General features: G+C 44.1%; 1 protein-coding gene across 18 annotated transcripts in view; it reads left to right on the top strand.

Annotated features, from left to right (window-relative positions):
• Positions 1–14,787, top strand: part of mask (multiple ankyrin repeats single KH domain) — a 332,919-nt gene that overhangs the window by 179,848 nt on the left and 138,284 nt on the right. For all 18 annotated transcript variants that reach the window (XM_070528438.1, XM_070528443.1, XM_070528429.1 and 15 more), the window contains one exon: positions 7,262–7,618. In XM_070528438.1, the coding sequence (XP_070384539.1) occupies positions 7,262–7,618 (357 nt within the window). The remainder of the gene's footprint in view (positions 1–7,261; positions 7,619–14,787) is intronic.

The following is a 14,787-nucleotide window of genomic DNA, read 5'->3' as shown; positions in this document are numbered from 1 at the left end:
TCGAGTGAGGCTAGCTTAGCACAGGACTCTTTGAGGAACTAGCAGACATTGTTCGGGATATTGTCGGCCTTAGTGAGATTAGAAGAACTGGCGAGGCTTACACATTGCTAAATAACAGCCATGTCCTCTGCTATAGAGGTCTCTCTGATAAGAAGCAATACGGGGTAGGATTCCTAATCCATAAGGACATAGCGGGCAACATTGACGAATTCTACAGCATTAATCAGAGGATAGCAGTAGTCGTAATCAAACTTAACGAGAGGTATAGATTAAACATTTAGTCACAACGATGAGGAAGTAGATGAGTCTTATGAAGATGTGTAATTAGCGATTAGAAAAGTGCAAACTCGGTATACAGTAGTAATGAGTGACCTCAATGCAAAAGTGGGGAAGAATCAGGCGGGTGAACAGGCAATTGGCAACTACGGCGTCGATTCTAGAAACGCTAGAGGTCAGATGCTGGTAGAATTCGCAGAAAGGAATAAGCAGAGAGTACTGAACACCTTTTTCAGGAAGCGCAGCAACAGAAAGTGGACTTGGAAAAGCCCTAATGGTGAAACAAGAAATGAAATTGATTTCATACTTTCTGCCGATCCCAGCATAGTGCAGGATGCAGAAGTGATAAGTAGGGTAAAGTGCAGTGATCATAGGTTAGTGAGGGCTAGGGTTCACCTCAGTTTTAGCAGAGAAAGTAAAATTGGTCAAGAAAATACAGGTCAATTTGGAGGCAGTAAGGGTGAAAGCAGACAAATTTAGGCTGGTACTTGCAAAGAAATATGCAGCGTTAGAATAGAGAGATGATGATGATGAGGACATAGAGGTAATGAATGAAACCGTAATGAGGCTGCCTTCAGAGGCAGCAATTGAACTGGGAGACAAGGCACCAAGGCCACCAGTAGGCACGCTCTCCCGAGTAACAAAGGACCCAATAGAGAAAAGACAAAGAATGAAAGTGTCCAACTCAAGAAATAAGATAGAATTTGCAGAACTGTCAAAACTGATCAACAAAATGAAAAAAAGTGATATTCGCAATTATAACGTGAAAAAAACTGAAGAAACCGTAAAAAATGGACGCAGCCTGAGATCAGTGAGTTGGAAACTTGACATAGGACAAGCCAAGATGTATGCAGTGAAAGATAAACAGGGTAATATCATCAGCAATCTTGAAGGTATGGTAAAAGCAGCAGAAGAAGTCTATACTGACCTGTGCTGTAGCCAGAGGACTTAGGAGTACTCTATTCGAAACAATAATGAACAGTACACAAAAACTCTTCCTATAACTAGAGATGAGGTAAGAAGGGCGTTGCAATGCATGTAACGGGGAAAAGCGGCAGGAAAGGATGGAATAGCAGTTGATTTAATGGAGAAGACATAATGCTAGGAAAACTGGCGGCTCTCTATACGAAGTGTCTTATCGACTACAAGGGTCCCAGAAAACTGGAAGAATGCAAACATTATACTAATCCACAAAAAGGGAGACATTAAACAACTGAAAAATAATATGCCCATTAGCTTATTTAAAATATTTACCAAAATTATATCCAATGGAATCAGGGCAACACTGGACTTTAGTCAACCAAGGGAACAGGCTGGCTTCAAGAAGGGATACTCAACAATGGGTCACATCCATGTCATTAAGCAGGTTATCGAGAAATCTGCAGAGTACAATAAACCTCTCTATATGGCTTTCATAGATTATGAAAAAGTATTTGATTCAGTAGAGATACCAGCAGTCATAGAGGCATTACGTAATCAAGGAGTACGGACCGCTTATGTAAATAGCCTAGCAAAATATCTACAGAGATTCCACCGCCACCCTTATTCAACACAAGAAAAGTAGGAAGATACCTATAAAGAAAGGAGTCAGACAAGGAGACACAATCTCTCCAATTGTATTCACTGCATGCTTAGAAGTAGTATTCAAGCTATTAAACTGGGAAGGCTTAGGAGTAAAGATCGACGGCGAATACCTCAACAACCTTCGGTTTGCCGATGACATTGTTCTATTCAGCAACAATGCAGACGAGTTACAACAAATGATTGAGAACCTTAACAGGGAAAGTGTAAGAGTGGGACTGAAGATTAATATGCAGAAGACAAAGAGAATGATAAATAACCTGGCAAGGGAAAAAGCTTTCAAGATCGCAGGCCAGCGTCTAGAGTCTGTGGAGGAGTACGTTTACCTAGGTCAACTAATCACAGGGAACCCGGACCATGGGAAGGAAATTCACAGAAGAATAAAAATGGGTTGGATCGCATACGGCAGACATCATGAGCTGCTAAATGGGAGCTTAACGTTATCATTGAAAAGGAAAGTATACAATCAGTGCATATTACCGGTGCTGACATACGGCGCAGAGACTTGGAGGCTGACAAAGAAGCTTGCGAACAAGTTAAGGACTGTGCAAAGAGCGATGGAACGAAGAATGCTAGGCATAACTTTAAGAGACGGAAAGAGAGCGGTTTGGATCAGAAAGCAAACGAGCATAGACAATATTCTAATAGACATTAAGAGAAAGAAATGGCACTGGGCAGAACCTGTAATGTGCAGACTAGATAACCGTTAAACTTGGGAAACTGGGAAGGTTTAGTAGTAAGGATCGACGACGAATACCTTGGCAACCTTCGATTTGCCAATGACATTGTTCTATTCAGCAACACTGCAGACGAGTTTCAACAAATGATTGAAGATCTTAAGAGCGAGTGTGTGTAAGAGTGGCGTTGAAAATTAATATGCAGAAGATAAAGATAATGATGAATAACCGGGCAAGGGAACAAATGGTCAGGATCGCCAGTCAGTCTCTAAAATCTTGAAAGAGTATGTTTACTTAGGTCAATTTTACCGTGTCACCTCAAGTACTGAAACGATATTATCCCTGTGTATTACATGCTTTTCCCCTGATGAAGTTAAGTCGGGTGTAATCACTTGTGATCTTACCGATCATTTACAAATTTATTGTCTAATACCATTGAAACAAAAGCGTACATTAGAAAAAGAAACTCTGGTTAGAGACTACTTGGAACATAACATGTTAAGGTTTAAAGAACTTGTGAAACAACAGAAATGGGATAGTGCATATAAGAAAACGATCCAAATGTCGCTTATAATGTCTTTCTGAAGTTTTTTTGCTTCTGCCTACAATGCCTCCCTTCCACTAAAAGCTCCTAAAAAACACAAAAAAAGCAGGAAAACCTTGGATATCGCATTAATTATATATCAGAATTAAACACAGGCATCGACTTTTCCAGAAGTTCTTAGACACAAGATGTGAAGGTGATCTTCAAATATTTAAGAAAGTGAGGAACAAGTTAAGTGCTGATATCAAAAAAAGCAAAATGAGAATTCTACATGAAAAAATTTTCTGAAATTGTGGGAAATTCTCGTCTTGTATGGAAAGTGATACGGGACATTATAAGCAAGACAAGTTTGCCATAACGTGTTTTGTATGAAAGTGAGTCCTTGAGTGACATCGAGGTCGCAAACTTGTTTAACGAACACTTTATTAACGTGGGTGCTTCCGCAGATGACCGCGCTAAAATACCTTGTGAACATTTTGTGAAAACACATTGTTAAAATACTATATTTATGTCACCCACTGATCAATATGAGATAACTGATGTCATATTGGCTTTAAAAAACGATTCTGCCACTGGAGCTGCCGATATTAAACCTAGACCACTAAAAGCTGTCACGCAGATGGTAAGCATCCCCCTTATGCACATTCTCAACCTTATTCTTTCAACCGCAGTGTTCCCATATGCAATGAAGCTAGCCCGTGTGGCCGTAATACATAAAGATGGTTCCGTTAATGACAAGAACAATTGCAGACCAATATCAGTGCTTCCTATCTTTGCAAAGATAGCAGAGAACATAATACATCAGACTTTCTGGCTTTCTGACGGCAAACAATATAATAGTAAGTGAACAATTCTGGTTTAGGGAAAACAAGTCATCTGAAAGTGCAGTTCTTGAAATAAAGGAGACAACATGAAAAAGAAAATAGTTACCCTGGGAATATTTCTGGATTTTAGAAAGGCTTTTGACTGTGTCCAACACGATGTGCTCTTATAGAAATTGCCAACGTATGGAATACGCGGCAACGCTTTGGTCTTTGATAATAAACTACTTAATTCGAGAGCTCAATTTACATGCATAAATGGCATATACTCGGACTTAAAATTTCTAAAATTTGTCGTACCACAGGGATCATTACTAGGACCAACATTATTGTTATTGTATATAAATGATATTGTAAACATGAACAAAAATAAAAAGTTAATTTTATATGCAAACAATATGAATGTATTCTTCTCACGTGCTCATGTAAGGAGGTATTTCATCGAGCTAACGAATGGCTAACAGGTCTGGATTTCTGACTTCAATCTAACAGACTTCAAATAAACATCAGTAAAACGAAATACTTACTCTTCCGGTCGCGAGGAAACCTCCCGGCTGTAATCTTGGATTTAAAATTTCAGAACTTTACCATCGAACAATCTGTATCAGTTGGATTTTTGGGGGTGAAATTTCAAGAAAACCTCATGGACGCCTCACGTCGACAAGCTCTGAAGTGAGCTAGGGCCCGAGCTGTTGGAATCTTAAATAAAGCAAGGTGTTATGTCCTGTGTGTGGTGAAAAGGCAGATATACTACACGCTTATTCATTCCTGCTTATGCTACTGTTTCTTGGTATGGTCAACGACTAAGACCAACCTAGACGGTCTTTTTTCCTTGAAAGCGAGCGGTGTGTGCAATCGGAAATTTAGAACTTTCTGAAGGCACTACACCCTTTTTTAAATCAAATAAAATACTGCCTATTCACAAATTGTATACATATAAACTGGCCCTAGAAATATGGCATCACCACGAAACACCTTTCCAAACCAAATATCAAGTGAAACCTGGTCCGTACTGCCTACGAAATAATTTTAATACCCAGGCCACATTCTCATGCAAAATATAGCAATAAAAAAATTAAGCTTTATGATACGAGACCTTCTAAACGAATACAGTCGCCGACCGATTTTCCGGACTCCAAAAATTCGGACATGCCCGATTATTCGGTCAGCTTCGCGGCACCGCCATTCTCCCCATAGACCATAATGTATAACAACTGCCGAAAGTTCGGACACCTTGCAACCTCTCGTCCGATTTTTCGGACACTCCATTAGCCAACTCGGTCGAGAGCACCATGGACCGGTGCATGGTTCGACTTGCTGAACGCCATTTTTGTTTTGAACGGAGCTTCCTTGCTGCCCCACGAAGTGGCGCTACTGGAAATCCCTGCTCATCATCATCGTTTCTGCCTGGTTAGATAGAGCGGCTCTGCAGCAGTTTTGGTTTCAGCTTAGTAAGCCATGTCAAGACAATTCAGCAGCTGATTTGTTTCATCGCGCAAGACGCTGCGAGCACGCCGCGTTTTTCGTTTGTGCGACTGGTGTCGGCACGGTGGTGTTTGCTTTGTGTGCGGTGTCGAGGTTTCGGTGATCCAACGCGGCATACGTAAACATCGCGTCGGGGGTCTAGTGGCGCCGACAGTGCCCGCGCAGACTGCGCTGGGGAATGCCGGCAAGCGGGTGCCGGAGGCCTAAGATTTGTCGCCTTCCCATGTGCTCCCGTACTGACGCGGAAAATGTTCTGCCGAGACCTGCGCAGTGGTTGCATTGCGATTCCGGACACCGTCTAATTTGACAGTTTCATAGGTGCTGACACTGCTGTACTGACATGCGGAGAACTCGACGACGGCAAGATCATTCGTCAGGTTTCTGCTGCACCGTCGGACGATGACCCCGAGTCGGAAGATGACGCACCATGTGCTACGCTGCCGTCGCATGCGTCGCATGCGGACAAGCAGTGACTGTGCTTTCAGCCGCCAATAGTGACCGTACGACCCTCTCCGAGATTCAGGCTTATCTGATTGCGCGTAAACGGAACAGCGTGCAACGGCGCATTTGCGATTTCTTCCAAGCCTACTGCCGAGCCCGAATAAGTGCGTGGAAATAAAGGATTTTTTTTTTCTTAATCTGCTTTTTCGGACACCTGTTTATTCTGACATTTTCGCAGTCCCCGTGAGGTCCGAATAAACGGTCGGCGACTGTATCCGGAAATAGCTGAAGCACTCGTTACAGCTACCCCAGTGCACATTTTCAGAAAAATGCTCAGAAATCTTTTTCTTAACACAGACCAAAAATCGTGCCGGACTGATCTCAGTTGGTTTCTGCTTACTCTGTGTCTTGGCTTTTAATTGTGAAAGTCCCATATATTTTCTGTACCCGGATGACTGCTGTTTCGACATACCTGTACAATGTATCTGATTGTATCTGTATTTATGTTATTGATGTAACAAAAAAAAGGGGGGAAGAACACTTATTGATGTCTAAGTTTTACCGTGTCTCAAGTTGCGGCTATTGTATTTTATACTTTTTGTTATTTTTGTGTTACTTTTTGTTAGTGCATTTTACCAGTGCTGAAATATGGGGTAGAGACTTGGAGACTAAGAAGCTTGAAAAAAAAGTTATGGACCACGCAAAGAGCGATGGAACGAAGAATGGTAGGCATAACCTTAAGAGACAGAAAGAGAGCATTTTGGATCAGAGAGCGAAGGGGTATAGACAATGTTCTAATTGATATTAAGAAAAAGAAATCACGTTGGGCAGGTCATGTAATGCGCAGATTAGATAACCGTTGGACCATTAGGGTGACAGAATGGGTAACAAGGAAAGGGAAGTGCAGTGCAGGACAGCAGTAGACTATGTGGTGCGACGGAGTTAGGAAATTTGCGGGTGCTTGTTGGAATCGGTTGGTGCAGGACAGGGGTAATTGGAGATCGCAGGGAGAGGCCTTCGGCCTGCCGTGGACATAAACGGGATGCTGCTGCTGATGATGATGACTACCAGTCTTGGTAATAAACTTCAACGACAGGCTAGAGGATTTGAAGTGCATCTTTTTTCAGTTAGTAGCCCTAAGTCCAGCGCTGTTGTGGCCTGCACGGAACTATGGGGATGACCATACTGTGGCTGAAGGAAAGCTTGTATTTGTTCAGCTAGTTAAACTGAAACGGAAAATTATGAATTAAATGAGGCAAAATTAGCTTTGACTGAGTTGTTGATATCCACCAGCAATTAAGTGCAGAGTATGATTCTGGGGAATTATTTGGTTTTGGAAGTTTTATGACGTGCATGTATTGTTAAACAGTAATTAATGGACTTCAGTCTAGCATTTATGCATGCATGTGACAATCAATGATTTGGGTTCTGCCTAGGTGGTGGAGATTCTGCTGGCCCGTGGCGCCAACAAGGAGCATCGCAATGTATCTGACTACACGCCACTGAGTCTGGCTGCATCTGGAGGCTATGTGAACATCATAAAGCTCCTCCTGCAGCACGGCGCCGAGATCAACTCTCGCACGGGCAGTAAGCTGGGCATCTCTCCTCTCATGCTGGCCGCCATGAATGGTCATGTGGCTGCTGTGCGTCTCCTACTAGACAACGGTAGTGACATCAACGCACAGATTGAAACGAACAAGAACACAGCCCTAACCCTGGCATGCTTCCAAGGTCGCCAGGAGGTGGTGGCGCTGCTGGTGGACCGTAAGGCCAATGTGGAGCACCGTGCCAAGGTGAGATTTTACTGCTGACCCATGTGCACCATTATTGTTGCCATCTTTGTTAATCTGTGCGAGGGCTCCTAACAAGACATGAAAAGGGGATAGTAGGATCCTGGGAAACAGTGAGTCATGTCATATATTACGCAATTTCCATGTCATCGGAAAAAAAGAAAAAAAACTGACAGAAAAAAAAATCTGTTAATATTAACACAAGTATAATGACATAGTTAAATAGAAAGAAAAAATTGAAGAAATCTTAAAAATAACTCCCAGAAATTCAAATGAGGATAAATGGCACGTAAAACTGATGAGGAGAAGTATCAATTATAGGCAAAATTGTGACTCGGCCTGGCCATGTGTCTGTTATAATTAGGGGTGTGCAAATATTCGAACTTTCAAATAATTTTTGAATAGTGTTTGCTATTCGATTCGATCTGCACCGCATTTTACTATTCAAAATATTCGATCGAAATATTCGAACATTCGCAAAATAAAAATATCAGTTTCATATGTGAGGTGTCAAATCGCTGCGTTTTTATATGGAGCGCACGATCCCAATTTTCGCTGCGAACCTCGTCGGGGGCTTATTTGTAGTGAAAAGGCCGCCACCGAAAACCGACGCCGAGTTCGGCACGGCAGCGCACTGTTCAGAGAAGTGTGCAGGGTGTCTGCCAACCTAGCTGCTTCGACGTTCGCTATGAATCTTCTTGCCGTTGGGGGCCGTGTTTTTTTATTGAAAGAATTCGCTGCTGTTAGCAATGGCACGGACTCCGCCTTTGTGGTCCTCGCAATTGGCTTAGAAGCTTGGAAAGCACGATGCATTGCATAATGCCAGTTCCAAAAAGTCAGTTTCGCCTCCGTACAAAAATGTTACTTGGTGAAGCATACGCAGAAGTATTGCCGGTAACGATAACAAGCGTGGGAAAGGGGCTATTGCCCCGAGACACTGTATGTATTCCTTAATTATACACGCGTGCACCCGGTATTTCCTGTGACTGTACGAGCACCAATATGCCTAATACGTGTACTGACAGGCCTTCAGAGCATTTTTGAATGTGCCTGTGGCGGTTTGAGCCCGTAAGGGCAGTAAATGACATGCATTAATTTTTCCCCAACTGGCTGATTTTTCGGACGTTTTTGTGGCCTCTAAGGAGTTCATAAAATCGGATGGGGACTCTGCAACTGACCAAGAAGATGCTGCAAATGGTCCTTGGGGCGAACGAGTGGCGGAAGGAGGACAAGAACAGTAAGGACCTACGTATTGAGGAATGAACGGGAAAGGAAGCGTGCTGCCGCCATCTTGAAAGAGGTTGAGCTCAAAAAACAGTGTTAGCTGATTCCGAGATGCAGGTGTCGCTCATCCAAACCAAAATAAACTCTTTATAGCAGTCAAACACAACACTGAGGCGTCGTGTGCGGGCTGAAAGTATCTCAAGACAGTTGATGTTGACTTACAAGAATTTGAGAGAGAATCTAAATTGTGACAAAGTTCGGGCCTCATACCACTGAGCTTGCTATCAGTTGATAGAAATAGCTCATATTCGAAAATATTTGCTTCTGTATGCATCTCCTTTCTATTCGTATTTGAGAATGTCCGAGTCAATTTGCACTTTTTCGAAGACATTTTATTTGTTGTGCATTTTACTAACCCCTCCCGTCTATTCTCTTCTTGAATAACATAAACACTACTCCTTAGTATTCAATTTCGATAAAGTTGTTTCTTTTTTTTATATTTTTTTCATATGCTTACTAGAGAGTGACAGCATCGGACGATATGGTTTCATCCCGTCTTGACATAAAACATAGTTCTGCATCACTCCGGGAATTTCGCACTGGCACTGAGGGAAAACCTGGAAAACTCGGGGAAATTGGAAATGTCAACTTGGTGGACACCCTGGTGTAGAACGCAGCATCTGTCTGTAGTTGCATGGTGGATGCCGAAGCAAGATCTTGCGCTCTGGGCATTTCGAAAAGTGGCATTCTCAAGTAATTTCGCGGTGCCGCGAAAGCAGTCGGTGAAATAAAATTCTATTAGCATTACCCTAAAAACAGCGGAAATAGAGTTTTTCCTAGTACCGCACAAACGTTACGCCTCTACACAGTGGCTACCGGCGTACTTTCGTTGTGCGAACGCCTTTGTATGTGCGCGCTAGTACTACAGAGCCTTGCACGAAACGCTGTACCATCAAGCTTTCCTCGACTTTGTGCGGATTGGCTCTACGAGTGCATGCCGTCACGTGACATACTTTCGTGTTAACGTGCGTCTGTGCGCATTAGCCCTAAGAGTGCCGTGCGTAGAGTTGTGCGGTGTCACGTACATGCCACTTCTTAGATCCCTGTTCAAGCTGACGCGTTACAAACTAGCACTGTTCATTTTCCAGGAAAGCACACAGCAACTAGAATTTCTTCAGTGCTTGAAGGTCTGGTTGCCGAATGGGACATTGCAGAGAAGGCTTTTCCAATTTATGTGGTCACTGACAATGCGCACAATATCAGGGCAGCCGTGCATGCTCTTTCTTGGTCTGAAAGAACCTGTTTTGCCCACACCTTGCAGCTGGCTATCAAAGATGCCAAAAAAATGACCCCAGGCCTTTCTTTGCTTTGTAAAAAAGCAAGAGCCATTGTTGGGCATTACAAGCACAGCCCAAAGGCACATGACAGACTGAATTGTTGCCAGAAAAAACTAAGCAAGCTGCCTCTTCGAGCTGTGCAAGATGTTGAAACAAGGTGGAATAGCGAAGTTGCAATGTTTTCCAGGCTTTTGGAGCTGAGAGAGGCGATAACCATAGACCTTGCATCTGCAGATGAACACATTGAAAGCTTTTCAGCGACAAAACGGAGGTAAATGAATGAGTAAGTTGCTGCTTTGAAACCGCTTGAAGAGGCAACAATCATAGCTGGAACTGATGGCTACCCAACACTCTCAGGTCTCTTACCCATCCTTCACTGCCTACTCACACGTAAGCAACGCCAAGACTCAGCAGTTTGCAACATCTGTATTTTCTGCTAATTTGGCAAGGTGCCTGAAAAGGTTTCCCAAATACAAAGTGACCAAGCAGCAAATGTGGTGTCACGATCGACGACACGCCACACGTGGTCCCGAACTACCGCTTTATTTCCCGAACGCCAACCTTCCGCACCTCACAACCACACTCCGAGTTCTCCCTTTCACCACCCGCACGCTGGCATGCTCGCGCCGCTGTCCTCTCCGCACTCACGCCACCTGTTCATCGCTCAGTCAACTACCGTCGATCCCGCGCCTGGCCTCCGAGAACCGTGGCTCCTCGTCGCGGGTCTTGGGCTCGCTTGTCGCGGGTCTTGCGCGTCACAGTGGCAATGTTCTTGGACCCTTGTTTCAAACTGGTGGTGTACCATGAGTATGGAGCAATGGGTAACTGGCTGAAGAAGTTGGTAGTTGAAAATGTGCAAAAAGTTAGTGGCGTACCGAATAGCAGACAGGTGTACCATGTGTTTATGGCCCAGGAAGCTGTGCAATCTGTGGAAAAATTTTGACACCCTCGTAAGCCAGCGACAGCATTCACAGTCAGGAGCAGGAATAGAAAGATACTTGTAAGATGCGATTCTGGGCCGAAAGCAGGACCCTTGCTGCTGGTGGCGAGAGCAAGGTACATAAGGTTACCCTTTGCTGGCTCAGCTTGCAAAGAGGTACCTACCCATACCAGCCACAAGTGTGTCTAGGGAGTGCCTGTTCTCAGTGTCCAGTGCTGTTGTTGCCAGTAGAAGAGCATGGCGACTTCCTGGACATGTTGAACACATCACTTTCATCCATGACAACATGAAGTAATTCAACTCTCAACCATTAATTCAACAGAACTGCTACACTGGGGCTGTTCTTTGTTCTGCGAACAACCATGTGAAAGTACATTTGTGAAAAATTGGTTGTTGTTGGAGTTGTCGGACGATCCTACCGCTGTCAACCAGATGTAGGAGTCGTCGGACGATCTCGCCGCTGCCACCATTTGAAGGAGTGAAGGTCGTAGAGAGGAACTCGGTGAACAGGATTTATTTACATTATTAACATTTTGAACAAGACATACATCGACAGTCTAGCGTGACTCCCATATGGAGCCCGCAAGACTCGCATACAGCAAACAGCTTACGAGCACACAGCTCACAAGTACATTTCGAGCATGACAACGAGCACTCGGCTCCCGACGACTAGCACACCTGAGCACTTGATCCCCCCTTGATTCCCAGTGGACGGAAATGTTAGTCCAGTCATCGTTCGACGTCACCGAAGATGACCCGCCCTTTTGAAAGAGGCGGGCTCACATACTTGTGTTGCGCACACACACAGGTGTAAAGCTCCGGAGCCGACGTCAGAGGGCTTTGTAGAACTGTGCTTTGTCCCGGGTGGCACGGCCGAGTACCACATTCCTGAGCTGACCGCGCGCCACGTGGCTGCCGGTTATTCGCAGTTCTCTGAAGTGCGCCCCATCTGGTTGGATTGGAACACGTGCAGCGGGCTGAAAGCTCGCACGTTGTCACCCCGTACGGCCATTTCTAACATTGTGCAATAAATTTTTTTTTTCCCAGCCAAGTTTTCCAGAACTTTTCATCTATAATTTTAACTTGGCAGTATTCACAAAATATTTGAAAAATATTCGATTCGATTTACACTCAATTTTTAATATTCTAATTCACTTCGCACTAAAAATTTTGCTATTTGCACAGCTCTACTTATAATACCAATAATAAGCCATTTAAAAAGCCAGCCGTCATACATGGGCAATGAGCCAGGCAGGCTGTTGCGTTAGGTTTTGGAACCAGCCATCTTCGCTTCTCGGCTGAATTCTGGGTCTCTTCTTGTGTGCCGCTCAACACTCTGCCTTGTGGCAGGTGCTACATCCCTTTCTTCTCAGCCCTTTCCCCCTGGCTCCTGTATCCATAACTGCTGACCCTACTGACATGCTGTTAGTTTCGAAAGGGGCTTTCGGCTTGCTGAACATCCGACTCTATTCTCACTCACATGTCATTGTGAACACGAATGAAATGCGCTCAGTGAGGACCCACAAACCGCACAGCGATGAGTCTTGCACACCGCTGCCACAATGGTCTTTCCGCAAAGTGTGCGTGTGGCATGCTGTGGTTTTGTTCAATTTGAATGGTAATGTGAAGATCCGTCCTAGTGGGAGCTGGGGTCAGATTCGTTTTGGCTGCTCGCAGAATCCTAAAATGCTCTTCGTGGAAAGCCCTAGTCAACAAAAAGACAAACCCAGCGGGGCAAATCTCCAATTCAGCATACCATACCCGGCGTCAGACTGAAAAGATTGAGTTTCATCCACGCTTTCTTGTGGAACTCTTTTTGGAGTGGGAGGCCTTCTGTGTTTTTGAAGCAGAGTGACAATCTGCTCTTGCCAATAAAGCATGGCCACAGTTCAATTGAGTCATTCATATGTGCAGTGAGCAAAACTGAGAGCACCCTGCTTATTTTTTCTCCGTGGCATATACTATACTGCCCTTCAGATTCAATGTCTTGTTTGACCAGAGATTGTCAAAACACTGCTGTTTCCGATTTTGTTTGCCTTGAACATTTCAGACGACATGAGAAGTGATTGTGTCTCTGTTGAGAGAAGCACACCTGCAAGGGTGTAGTGCAGGGTCGTGTTCATTACAGTAAAACCTCGTTAAACCGTACCCGCTTAAACAGTAGTTTCGGTTTAAAAGTAGTAAAGTCAATTCCCCGACTCAGCGGCCATTGAACATAATGTATTTTGTATCCGCATTAACCGTACCAGCTTATTGCGTACGCATCGGTTAACTCTTTCGTTACCGCGAGAAAATGGCCGTTTTTCATAGGTCTCGGAAGAAATTTTTCTGCCAGTACAAATAATATTCCAGAACACGTTGCAGCATGCCAAATTGCACATAATGAAATGCTCTTTCCAAAAACATAAGTTACAAAGCAAACAATTTATTAGGGAACATACAAAAAATTCGGAAAAGTGCCATTTTTGTGGCGAGTTGATAAAAACAAGAACGAAAAGGCACAATATCTACATACACATTATTAAGAAAGAAAATTTAGAATATACATTTTGAAGATCAATGACTCAGGAATACTGTCTAAAAAAATTAATTCTCTGTACCGCGCCGTTCTTCAGCCACATAAAAAAAACTAAAGACCGGGAACAGCTTCAGCGCTCGTGCCATGCGGTGAAGCAGTTGCGCGTTTTCGTGAGGCACAGGTGCACTTCGCAGTTTTCGCAGAAAACGTTTGTTTTTTGTTCGATTTTGCGTTCCTGATAGCACATCCTGCAGTTTCGCCTTTTCGGCATCTTTTGCGGATGGTGCGGCACTTCTTTTGGGACAGGATGTACTCTGGGAACCTCTTCATCATCAAGCTCGAGCAGCTGTTGGGTGAGCTCCATCCGAAAAGAAAGTTGGTCGAAGTGGGCGCTCCTCTGCAATTCCGGTGTTGAGAGGTGTTGCTGGCGGTGCTCTTGAAAAAGAATGAAGCTATTCACAACAGCCATGTCAATACAATGAAAGAAGAGCGTCTTCCACCACCTCACGCACTTCATCAAAACGTTATAGGATGCAATCAGCTGATCCGACTTATCAACTCCAAGCATCCCGGAATTATAGTCGTCAATCAGCACCGGCTTTTCGATTGGGATGATAGTCCACACGCCGCCTCTTCTCTCTTTCCTTGTGGCTGTAACATGCCTGTTGGCAGTGTGCGCTGTTGACATCATGTGAACAACCTTCCTGTCCTTCCATTGCAAATACAGGATGTTGTTCCGTCGGAGCCACCGAACATCACCTCTCTTTGCCTTTTTCTCCCATGACACGTCCTTCAATTCAGATGGGAAGCACCGACGATCTTTACGTGTCGTGCCACAAGCGAGGGTTTTGCGATTTAGCAGGTGAGCAAAGAGAGACGCAGATGTGTAAAAGTTGTCCATGTAGATAACATATCCTTGATTGAGGTATTTATCGCACAGTTGTGTCACCACATCAAATGCTAGTCCACTTGCACTAGCTGTTTCCCGTTTGCCTGCGTACACATAAAATTGAACGGAATAGCCAGTCTGCGAATCAGCAAGCACCCACAATTTATATCCCCACTTTACAATTTTGTCCCGCATGTATTGCCGAATACCCGATCTTCCTTTCGATTTGACCATTCTTTCATCCACAGAGAGGTTCCGCGCAGG

This window comes from Dermacentor albipictus, unplaced genomic scaffold (genome assembly GCF_038994185.2).
Source record: "Dermacentor albipictus isolate Rhodes 1998 colony unplaced genomic scaffold, USDA_Dalb.pri_finalv2 scaffold_11, whole genome shotgun sequence".
Lineage (NCBI taxonomy): Eukaryota > Metazoa > Arthropoda > Arachnida > Ixodida > Ixodidae > Dermacentor > Dermacentor albipictus.
This window is presented reverse-complemented; position numbering and strand designations above follow the sequence as displayed.